The 10,347-nt window shown below is 41.7% G+C and overlaps 1 protein-coding gene across 1 annotated transcript; it reads right to left on the bottom strand.

Annotated features, from left to right (window-relative positions):
- Positions 1-258: 258 nt before the first annotated feature.
- LOC116144235 (pentatricopeptide repeat-containing protein At3g25210, mitochondrial) lies at positions 259-2,065 on the bottom strand. Its single transcript, XM_031429692.1, has one exon. It carries the CDS (start codon positions 2,038-2,040, stop codon positions 907-909), a length of 1,134 nt encoding a protein of 377 aa, XP_031285552.1. The 5' UTR covers positions 2,041-2,065; the 3' UTR covers positions 259-906.
- Positions 2,066-10,347: the final 8,282 nt, after the last annotated feature.

Below are 10,347 nucleotides of genomic sequence, written 5' to 3'. Positions count from 1 at the left end.
CTTTCAGCTTTAGTGCAGAATAAATAAATATAAATTTCATTGATTTTAATATTTGGACTCTTTTTTCGAGAATTCTTATAATAACTATAAATGATATACGAAGATAATCACATATTCTTCTTTAAGAATTCATGACTTTCCATAAATCTTGATATTTATTGGCTTAAAAATGTATAAAAGGCTTGTGTCCATCAAGGTTCAAGCTTCTAAAAGACTAAAAGTCAGACCATATTCTGTAAGTTTGAGTTATTATTCTTGTGAGAAAATAACTTTTCATAAGATAAAAATCTATAAATGTTAAAAGGTACAATCTAATTCACGGTTTGGATGCTCCCAACATATAGCATCAATAAATAAGATACTATATACTACAAGTTAAGAACATTCTCCCGGCTTTCAACTTTTGCAGCAGCAGCAGCAGCTCAAACGCCTAATATGGCACAAAATCTTCTACAGCCTGTTCCCGTTCAGCTGATATCATACACGTCTTCGCTTCAGAGATGAGAGGGAGCTTCCAAAACAATGCAGATCCCTTCCATCTCCATTTTATAATGCCCCATAAGAAAGCGAAATGGCATGAAATGGTTCAAAGAACTTTGCCTCTTTAAAGAGTTGTACCATATGTCTCAAATTATGAGCTTTCAACAAATAGCGATCAGTTCACCATCCATAGGAACTGGTAATTGAACAAATATCATTTCCACTGATAGCATATTCATTTATATGTAAGAAAGACAAATAAAGGTGAATTTCTCTAGAGAATATCTGGTTAGGATCATGACACCATATCCAATCTTATATCCAGAATTTGGAAGTCACTACAAAATCACTCAAATGGGAGATATTATCTCATTTAATAGCTTTGAAATATTTGCTTTCTCTTGAAGTTCTTATAACAGAAAACAGCTATCCCTGACGAAGAAAATGCAATCCATTCAACAAAATCTTGTAATTCTTGTCACCCATAAGCACATCCCTTCTACGAAACTCCTCAAGCAACTCAAAACCCTCATTACTCCTCCCTTCCCTACACATACCATCTAACAAAGTTTTATACGTTAACAAATCCGGCCCCATACGGTTCCCCAACATATCAAACATAACCTCAATTGCATCCTCAAATCTCCTCTCAATTGCAAGACTACAAATCAAAATCATATAACAAGTACCACTTGCCACCAACCCCTTCTCCTTCATTTCCTTATAAAACCCTAAACCCTGCCCCACCCTCCCCTTTTCACTCAACCCCTTCACAACATACCCATACGTATATGCATTGGGCTCACATCCGTACAACCCCATCTCCCGAAAAACCCTTATAGCTTCATCCACCTGAAGACACTTAGCATAAGCCTTAATGATCAGATTCAACGCGAACGTGTCAGGTACAACTCCTAATGATTTCATTTGCTTCGTTAAAGACCTAACCCCATGCAAATAAACATAACAAACATTCAACTTATTGAACCTCCTAAGCAATGAATTCAACAACAAAGTATACGTCTCAAGCGTGGGCTTACAATTCTCTGATTTCAGCATTTTCTTGTACACATCAAAGGCGCGATTAAATAACAGGTTGCGACCGCAACAGAATTTAATGATGCAATTATATAAAGGAATAGACATTTGACAGTTACCAGCAATGACTTCTTCGATTAGGGTTTCGGTTACACGGTATCGCTTTCCGGAGATTAAAAGCTTGATCATTGTGTGGTAGGTCTCGTAGTTGTGTCTGTATCCGTGTTGCTGGGCCGTCCATCGGAAGATGTCGAGGGCGAGATCGGGGTCTGATTGGGCTCGCAAGGCATAGACGACGTCGGATGGGGTGAAGCCGGGTTTGAGGTGTTGGATCCAGGTTTCGAATTGTTTTTCAAGGGGAGTTCGGGTTCGGGTAGGATTAACTGGGTTGAGTGAGGAAGAGAAGGAGCGATGGTGATAGAGTGACGGATGAGTGGAGGGAAGTAGGGGTACATGGAGAGAGGAGAGAAATTTGGAGTGTTTGAAAGCAGAGTTAAGAAGGCGACGGAAGGTCAGGGACATTATTACAGACTGAATATGGGAAAAGAAGAGGGTAGCACAATGAGCTTAGACACTACTGAGGACGGCGAGAGATTTCTATGCTGGGCTTTTACCGCCTCGGCCCAATAGAATGCCCATTAAAATGGGCTGCTGACAATACCCACACGTAGGTAGAGTTTGGGTTAGTTCAGTTGAGGCCGTATAGCGATACTCGTTTTCGATTGAAATTCAAGTTTAATGAAGAAGATTTATCGAGAATCTTGACGTCTTTTTCTTATGGGTTTTGTAGGTCATGATTGTGACGCATAAGCATGAAAGAATGGCACTTGGCATCACGACATATTATTTTCTTGGCGGATAATGACTGTATGTGATGATTCCATTTCATAAGAGTTAGTGTAAGGTACCGCCAAACTTGGAAACAGGACCTAGCATCCAAAGACTTATATCGTATATATCACATCAATAATAAATAAATAGAATACGGCTATATTGTTCAAAGTTAAGGGTTACACATTGTTAAAATACTCTCAGTAGTATTGAATCTCCAGCTATGATTATGAGTTGTAATGCTATGGTCCATTAAGATGGAAATATATAATCTAACGCCTTATCCTTTTTGTCTCCTACTTGAAATAATAATAGAATTAACGACATGGTAGTACCCAAAAAATGGCCCATTGGCATTTTCCAACCTTCAAACTTTTAAAACACTCTTTTATTACTCAAAAATATTAGATTATCCTCTGATTTAGGTGGAAAACAAAGTAATTTACTAAAAACCCTTTTCTTTTTTCTTCTCTTTTCAACCTTTTCCATTGCCAGCATTGGGGAGTGTCGGCGACTAGAAAATTAACAAACAAGCATTCTTCAATTGTATTTCAACCCAACAAACACAAATATTGTACGAATCAAATCCAACTAAAACTCAAAAAAAACCCTAAGGTGAGGAAGCTTCAATCGCTGGCAATTGGTGAGCAAACAGGATTGGAAATGTTGGGCTTTTGGAGAGAAAGATTCAGGGAGTCGATTGGTGGTGGCAGGGATGATTTTCGACACCAAAAACGATCGAAAATCTTACTTGAACAGTCGACCGTGCGAATGGAGGTGGTGGTGGAAAATGGTGAGTGATGACAACAAATGGAGGCTTGGGCTTTGTAGAGGAGGTGATGAGGATTCTTTGGATGGTGTCGAAAGTGATTTTGAATGCTAGGATAGGCCGAAAAATGGCAAATCCCTCCGGATCTGACGTTGGTAACGTGCGCCATCTTCTGCTAACGTGCACCATTCTTCTTCTCCAATAGCCACTGTTTGGTGACCATTCGACCCTTATTAATTATGGACTTTTGACCATTTTACCCTTTTTGACAACAAAAATTACTAATAAAATTATGTTTAGGGTACTGAAATGGTATTTAAAATGTGGGTGGGTATAAATTTGTCGTTGGGCTTTTTTTTAGGTGGGAACATGTCGTTAACTATAATAATATGATGATCGTATTGTCAGAATTTAATAACTTTAAATCATATGTCTAATTACCAAACTAGAAGCATGTGTGTTGATGAAGAATAGACTGACATTGTCTGCTCAGCAAAATTTAAAATTTGTTGGGTACGCGCAAGCCAATCATTTTGACTTTACGAATCCGAGAGTTTTAGACGCTAATAAGTTTCTACAAATTGAATTATTTATATCAATTAATCCATTCTCTACTTGGTCTGCATTGCTTTTCTTTTGATTTCTCGTTCTTTTCAAATTGGTCTATGTTACATGTAAGGGTTTATTTTTACCTTGATTATTGATTATGATAAATCTGTTACATGCGACAGATCACGTTGAATGTCAAAAATTCATCAATTCATCATTTCTGATCCTAATAAATTCAACAGTAATGTTATGTCCATAATTAAATTTCACAAACTTTCTCATAATCCCAACGTATTAATTGAGTTGACACAGCTAACAATGTCAACTTAGTTGACATGTTAAAATTATGAAAAAAATGTGAGAGATTTGATTATAGGTGTGGCATTATTCTAAATTCAAACACTAAAAATTCCATCAATTTAAAGTTTGAATATAGTCATTCTACCAAATACGCAAATATTCTTCAATAAATGGGATCATATTGAAAGGGTGATAGACATAGTTCCTTATTATTTCTTAGCCAAAAAGTTACAGCCATCAGTTTCCATTAATTAAAAATAGAACTTTATTCAATGCAAATATTAAATTACAATAACTCAAAATAAAAATTAACACTAATTTAAAAACACTAAAATTAAAAGAAAATACAACATAAACTCAAATAACAATTTAGTATTCTGGTAGATTAGTTCCGGATCCAGTAAGATCATCAAAATATTGAAAAGAACTAGAGTTATTACAATAAAAGAAATAGATTAATTGTTATTTAATATTGAAAAGAACTAGAGTCATCAAAATAATAATTATTTAATAAAAATATCATTCCTAATATTTAATTAATATATACAAAAATAATGAGTGAGATAGATTAATTGTTGATTATTACAATAAAAGAAAAAAAAGAATATTTTAAGGAATATTCTAAAAAATATTCTTTTTGATGTAATATTTGGTGTAGTGAGTTGGCGATGGAATATTTGAAATAGATTAAATGCCTCGATTTGATGTGTTTGAAGAGATGTTGGTCGATCCGACCTTATTGTAAAGGAGATCGGGAAGACATCTTTCCATAAGCGACCTAGGATGACCCGCGACCTTAATGCCAATGACCTGTTCGCTGTCACCCAGTGTTGGTGATGATCCCAACCTGTTCTCACTTGGCGATTTTTTAAGATATGGCTATCCTGCTTCGTAGTCGGTCACATCGCTTCGCGATTGATGTGAGATGAGGTCGAACAATCACGTCGCTTCACGACCAATAAGAAGCCCAAAGAGTCATGTCGCCTCACGACTGATGAAAAGTTCAGAGTCGCGTTGCTTCGCAACTATTGACGAAGAGTTTCTGGTAACGATATCTTCAGATATTATCCGTTGCACCTTTTGCAGTGGGTGCATTAAATGAAATGCTTTTTGCTCTAACAGACGTGTCTTATGTGCAATAAGTGTTAGCTATGCGCATTAAATGCAAGCCATGCTGAAACGACATTCCTTATCAGAGTATTAAATGCAGCTGTGGGCGCATTAAATGTGGAGGAGGGAAAAAGTGCCATCGCTTGAGCGTTTCAACGGAAGGGGGTGACGATCTGGTTTCTTGAGGCGTGATGGTCACTCTTCCTCGTTGATTTGTGACACGTGGTCACAATAAACGGTTAGATGCGTTTATCGCCCAAACGTAGTTTGATTTCAGGAAACCAAAGCGCCATTTCCTTTACTATAAAAACCCCAAGCTCCCTTCAGGCAAAGCCATAGTATTTTCATTTTCATTCTCAGAGAGCAAGAAACTTCTGCCAGTTTTGGTTCTTTGCCTTTCAGAGTGGCGTTCGCTCGGTATTTGGAACAGATGAGTCAATCTTTCTCATTCCTAGAGGTAAAGATGATTCTCTTCTTTTATCTTCCATGTTTTCTGCTTTCGACAGTTACCATGCGATAACTGTCAGTTGGTAGCCCATCGGGGATGAAATACTCTCCGTTGGGTTAGAGCCATTGGTGGTGGCTCTTTTAAGTATTTTATTAGAGTTTTTCTGGGTTTAGGGAGGAAAAACTTTCCTCCACGTCATCGTACGAAAATGTACGAAGATTGAATGGTACCTTTTTATTGCTTTTGCAGATTGCAAAATGGACCCCCAATGAACAAAGTCGATGAAGGAGCCAGCTCGCCGGCAGAGGATGCCCCTGCAGGCCCCCTTTGAGAGATTTACTCGATGCTTACCGCCGATGAGCTGTAAAGGGTGGTGAACCAGTTCGCTGTCAGTGTAGACGTTTTTCGCGATAGGGTACATACTGGCTGGGATCCGCCACGTGGGATGGTCGCGATTTGGGAAGATATCTTGAAGGGTGGGGGGTTGATCCCTTTCCACCCTTTCAACAGGTCGGTCCTCGAACACTTTGGGATTCCACCAATGCAGCTCACCCCATACTCATACATGATCGCCATTGCCATGTACATCGCATGTCGGGAGAACCGATTGGGCGAGCTGACCATGGTTGAGCTCGGTTGCTCGTACATCTTAAAGAAGAGCAAGCACAAGGATTCTTGGTACTTGTCCAGGCGAAATTCAATACAAGCGGGGATACATAGCTATCCGAGCAATGCAGGACCATACGACACAAATTTTTTCTTTTTTAGTTATGACGGCATCAGCTGCTTTCGGGATTCGAGTAGGTTCTCTTTCCTTCTAAACTCAGTCGATTTTCGTTCTTTGCTAACGAGCTGTTTATTTTCCTTGACAGTTAATAGAACGACCAATTTGAACTTGCTCGCGGACCCGGACATAATTGTTTCATTCGGTTTTCTGCCCAGGGAAAGTCGAGACGTGAGGTTGCTTGTGACAACCGAGAATTTACGGAGGTATGACTTCTTCAACGAGTACACAGCCTTAGAGCCCCCACCGAGTAAGCTTCTAGACTGTCCTTTATAATTTTAATTTAATTTAATTTAATTTAATTTATTTTTTTTTTGCTTTACAGCGAACTGTTTTACTAATGGTGTTCGCATGCAGCGACCATTCCTCCTCGGGTGTCCAAGTCGGCACGATAAAGACAATTCTCTTTCCTCCAGAGGCATACCACCAGACTAACTGGATCTGTTCCCAGCGGTCCCCCCACTGGAGGGGCACAGGCGGGTGCTCCAGTTCGACCTGCGGGAGCTCCTCTATCCTCGACTGCTCGCCAGAAGTGGAAGACTACGGCCTCGAGGCCTAAGAAGAGGCGGCAAATCCGGACCAAGGAAACGGAGTTCGAAGAGGAAGGCTTAGGCATTCAGCCCGAGAGGTTGTAGCCTTACTAGCGTTCAGCTTGGGAGGGTCACTTAGAGGCACGACTGACATTTTCACTGGTCAACCGACATGACCTGTGGCCGCAGTCCCCGGGAGGAGGCCAGGCAAAGAGTCCGCGGGACAGGCTCTACCTATCGAGGGCGTTGGAACGCCTGTGCTAGACTCGATGGCCCAGCTCCCGGACCATTTGCAACCGGTGGTCCTAACATTATTGGAATGTAGACTTGCGGAGTTGTTCGAGCAGTTTCTGGCCTCCAATCCTGCCGAACTGCTGTCCACATCGCTCCAACTTTTTCACCAGGTAAACGAGCTGTCCCGAGCGAGGACCTTTGTTCGCTTTTTTGAGGGAAGTAGACTCACTCTTTACTCTTATCGTGCAAGCTTTGCTTTTACTGCACATGTGTCAGCAGAAGGCCCAGTTGGGATTTGCCGAGAAATTGGTCGAGCTGCGGGAGGAGAATACGCGGCTTGTGCAGGAGTTGGAGGCCGCACGAGCAGACAGAGACTCGTCCATCGCTCAGGCAGACCAGTACATGTCTAAAAGGGACACTGTTCGTCGCACAATGGACTTTTAGAAGATCGAGCTGGACAAACATGGCGAGGAGGTGAAGGAGCTCCAGCGGACCGTGGCCAGACTTTCCAGAGTGGCTGGTGAGAAGGATCAAGCGCTGTAGAATACCTCTGAGTGAGCCATGAAAGCTGAGCAGGAAATGGGCGATCTGGGGAGGCTATTGAAAAGCAGTGAACAGAGGTCGAGGCAGCGCTCCACTTTGCATAGGGTCGCATTGCTTCGCTAACTGCGAAAATGCAACAGCAGGAAACAGAGACAGAGAACAGGGCTGTGGATTGGACGATTAGGTCCATCTTTGCTCTTCAAGCGAAGAACCCTAAGATGGATCTGTCTAATCTCCCTGGCGAGTATCGGGATGAACTGGCTATTCTGGCGCAAGCCGAGGGTGAGGAAATGGCTCAGGGAGCTAATCTGGGAGAACATCCGGAGTATGTTCCAGAGGTGGTCATACCCGAAAAGGAAGTTGGTGACCAGTTTGGGGATGTAGAGGTCGTGTCTGGGGATGAGGATCAGTGATCCGCCTTTGTAGCTTTCGTCCTGCTTGATTATGTACTCTTTACAAATGAATAAAGATCGCTTTTGATAATTTTCCATGAGTACTTATAATTTTTGGTACCCTCTATTACATATGAGATCGCATAGTAGCTTTATTATTACACTAGAATAAGTCTATGCTAACATAATTATACATTCTATGCGAACAGAATTGTACATGTAAAGCGATTACAAGAGAATTGAATTACACCCGTTATTTACAAAGGTTATAAAATAAAAGATTTATAAGGAAAAATGAGTTCGGAATTACTGATAATAAGGTTGAAGGTGTTCAGCATTCCAAGCTCGCGGTACTATAGAACCATTTAGCCTTTTTAGGTGGTAAGTCCTCGGTCTTATCACCTTGACGATGCAGTATGGACCCTCCCAGTTCGGTCCCAAAACTCCCGCACTCGATTCTCGAGTACCGACAAGAACTTTCTTCAATACAAGGTCGCCGACATGGAAGTCTCTTCGTTTGACCTTAGAATCGAAGAACCTTTTCACGCGCTGTTGATAGGCTGCTATTCTTAGCAGAGCCTTGCTGCGATGCTCTTCAACAAGATCCAAACTTGCTCTCATAAGCGCTTCATTGTCGGCTTCATTGTACAAGTCCCTCTGTAGTGAACCAGTTCCTACCTCCACAGGGATCATCGCTTTGCAATCGTATGAAAGCGAAAAAGGGGTTTCTGAGGTAGAGGTTCTCGGAGTTGTCCTGTATGCCCATAGGACTTTGGGAAGGTCGTCGGCCCAATTCCCCTTGGCTATGCCAAGTTTGGCCTTCAGAGTGTGCTTGATGGTTTTGTTGACAGCTTTAACTTGACCATTTGCTTGTATTTTCGCAACTGAGGCGAATTTTTTATGAATACCCAGCTCGTCGCAAAACTGTTTGAACTCCTTGTTATCGAACTATTTACCATTATTTGAAATGAGGGTATGAGGAATCCTGTAGCGGCACACAATGTTTTTGAAAACGAAGTCCTTGAGCTTTTTGGTCGTGATCGTGGCTAACGGCTCGGCTTCTACCCATTTGGTGAAGTAATCAATCGCGACCATGACATACTTTACTCCCCCTTTACCAACTGGCATGGGACCGATGAGATCGATTCCCCACATGGAGAATGGCTAGGGGCTGGTCATGGTTATCAGTTGGTGGGAAGGAGTTTGCGGTATGTCGGCGAACTGCTGACACTTATCACACATTTTGACAAAGTTGTAAGTGTCTTCTTGGATTAGGGGCCAGTAGTACCCTTGACGAACAACTTTGGTAGCGAGAGATCGTGCGGCGGTATAATTACCGCAGATCCCTTCATGTATTTTTCTCATGATATAATCTACTTCTTTGCCGGTTACACGTCGGAGGAAGGGGGCGCTAAACCCTCGCTTGTACAATTGGTCTCCGATGAGGGTGTAACGAGCAGAGCTTGTTCGTAAAATTCCTGCCTCGACCTTGTCATTAGGCAAGGTCCCGTCCTTGAGGTACTGAATAATGGGGGTCATCCAGGATTCCGATTCTGTTACATTCACGGCATGTTCGATCGAGCTGATATTGGGGGCCTCAATGAATCGAACATGAATGCTATCCGGTGCATCTGAGTCCAATGACGAGGCTATCCTTGCCAAGGCATCTGCCACTAAGTTACTATCTTTGGGAATTTGAGTGATTGTGAAGTGCTTGAACAGCTCGAGCGCTGCCTTAGCCTTCTTCAGATAGCTGACCATATTTTCTTCCTTGGCTTGGTACTCCCCCAAAATCTGGTTGGCGACTAGCATGGAGTCGTTATGGATACTGATTGCGGTTGCACCCATTTCTCTGGCCAACCGCAATCCAACGTTCAGAGCTTCATATCCGGCCTCATTATTGGTTGCCTTAAAACTGAACAGAAGAATGCCATGAATGCGAGCCCCTTCGGGACTCAAAAAGAGAAGATCTGCCTTGGCCCTCTTTCTGTTCGATGATCCATCGATGTAGAGGCTCTAGGTCGATAGATTTTGAGTAGTTTCCTGAATGACTTCGTTGGGTTGTTGTTCCAACTCACTTGTCGGAAGATATGAGAATTCTGATATGAAGTCGGCAACAGCCTACCCTTTGATAGTTAATTTTGGTCTGTACTTCAGATCGAACTAAGTTAATTCCATGACCCATTTAAGTAATTTACCCGATGCCTCTGGCTTCTGGAAGACCTGCTTGAGTGGGTAATTAGTCATTACATGGATCGTATGGGCGTGAAAGTAAGGTCGCAACTTTCTGGAATCGATCAACAGGGCATAGGCTAATTGTTCCATTTTTGGATACCGCA

Source organism: Pistacia vera, unplaced genomic scaffold (assembly GCF_008641045.1).
Source record: "Pistacia vera cultivar Batoury unplaced genomic scaffold, PisVer_v2 Contig44, whole genome shotgun sequence".
Lineage (NCBI taxonomy): Eukaryota > Viridiplantae > Streptophyta > Magnoliopsida > Sapindales > Anacardiaceae > Pistacia > Pistacia vera.
This window is presented reverse-complemented; position numbering and strand designations above follow the sequence as displayed.

Coding starts and splice junctions, on each gene's coding strand:
- LOC116144235 (XM_031429692.1), bottom strand. CDS start 2,040: ATGTCCCTGACCTTCCGTCGCCTTCTTAACTCTGCTTTCAAACACTCC.